Raw genomic sequence first — 1,015 nt, 5'->3', positions numbered from 1 at the left:
TAATATTTATAAATGATTTGAATATAGTCTAACAATTTTGATTAGTTTTCTTTTGCCTTTTTGACTCATGGTCTCACTATGCAATTCAGACTGGCCTTGAGCTCACTTTGTAGCCTAGGCTGGTAATGAACTCACAACTATCCTCATGCCTCATCCTTCCAAGTGCTACAATTACTGGCGTGTGCTATTGCTTACTTTCTTGGCGGATTATTTTCCATTTTTCTGCCATCCCAGGTGGTGAATCCACAATCGAGAAGCTGAAAGGCCAACTGTTGGGGTATCCATCGAGGTCCTCTGCTGTAACGTTCACATACGGTGCGTCTTCACAGATACTCTGTACGGGGTTCACCAGTGTGGGACAATTGTCATTGATGTCTTCAACTGTGATGAGGACGGTGCCAGTGATGGTTTTGGTAGGATGATCTTAAAAGTAAGAGTAAAAACCTATGTGCATTCTGATCATACTACGAACAGCAAAATAATGTGAATTTTCTTGCATAGTGGAATGAACAGTGTCTGAGGTAACACTCTGGACACTTCTTATCCTCTGCATGTCCCATGTTTACTAAATAACAGGATATGGAAGGAGTTCACTGGAGCTCTTTCCAGTTGGTGCCGAGCAATGGGCATCTCTCAGGACAACTGGCACAAGTGTCACAAGACCGGGGGCAAAAGAAAGCCCTATCACAAGAAGCAGAAGTATGAGTTGGGGCTCCCTGCTGCCAACACTAAGATTGTCACCTGCCGCATACACACAGTCTGAGTTTGAGGAGGCAACAAGGAGTACCAAGCCCTATGGGTAGATGTGGGAAACTTCTCCTGGGGCTCTGAGGGTTGTACTCAAAAAACAAGGATCATTGATGTTGTTTACAATACACCCAATAATGAGCCGGTCCACACTAAGACCCTGGTGAAGAATTGCATTGTGCTTATGGACAGCATGTTGTACTGATGGTGGTACGAATCCTACTATTCACTGCCCCTGGGCCAAAAAAAGGGGGCCAAGCTGACTCCT

General features: G+C 44.7%; 1 protein-coding gene across 1 annotated transcript in view; it reads right to left on the bottom strand.

Moving 5' to 3' along the window:
• Window positions 1-1,015, bottom strand: part of Dsg2 (desmoglein 2) — a gene marked incomplete at its 5' end in the record, with an annotated part of 48,225 nt that overhangs the window by 13,003 nt on the left and 34,207 nt on the right. The window contains one exon of the mRNA XM_023713385.1: window positions 196-423. Coding sequence (XP_023569153.1) covers window positions 196-423 — 228 coding nt within the window. The remainder of the gene's footprint in view (window positions 1-195; window positions 424-1,015) is intronic.

The sequence above is a fragment of the Octodon degus genome, unplaced genomic scaffold (assembly GCF_000260255.1).
Source record: "Octodon degus isolate 3935 unplaced genomic scaffold, OctDeg1.0 scaffold00003, whole genome shotgun sequence".
NCBI classification, from domain to species: Eukaryota; Metazoa; Chordata; class Mammalia; order Rodentia; family Octodontidae; genus Octodon; species Octodon degus.
Note: the sequence above shows the minus strand (reverse complement) of the source record. Positions and strands in the feature narration are given on the sequence as shown.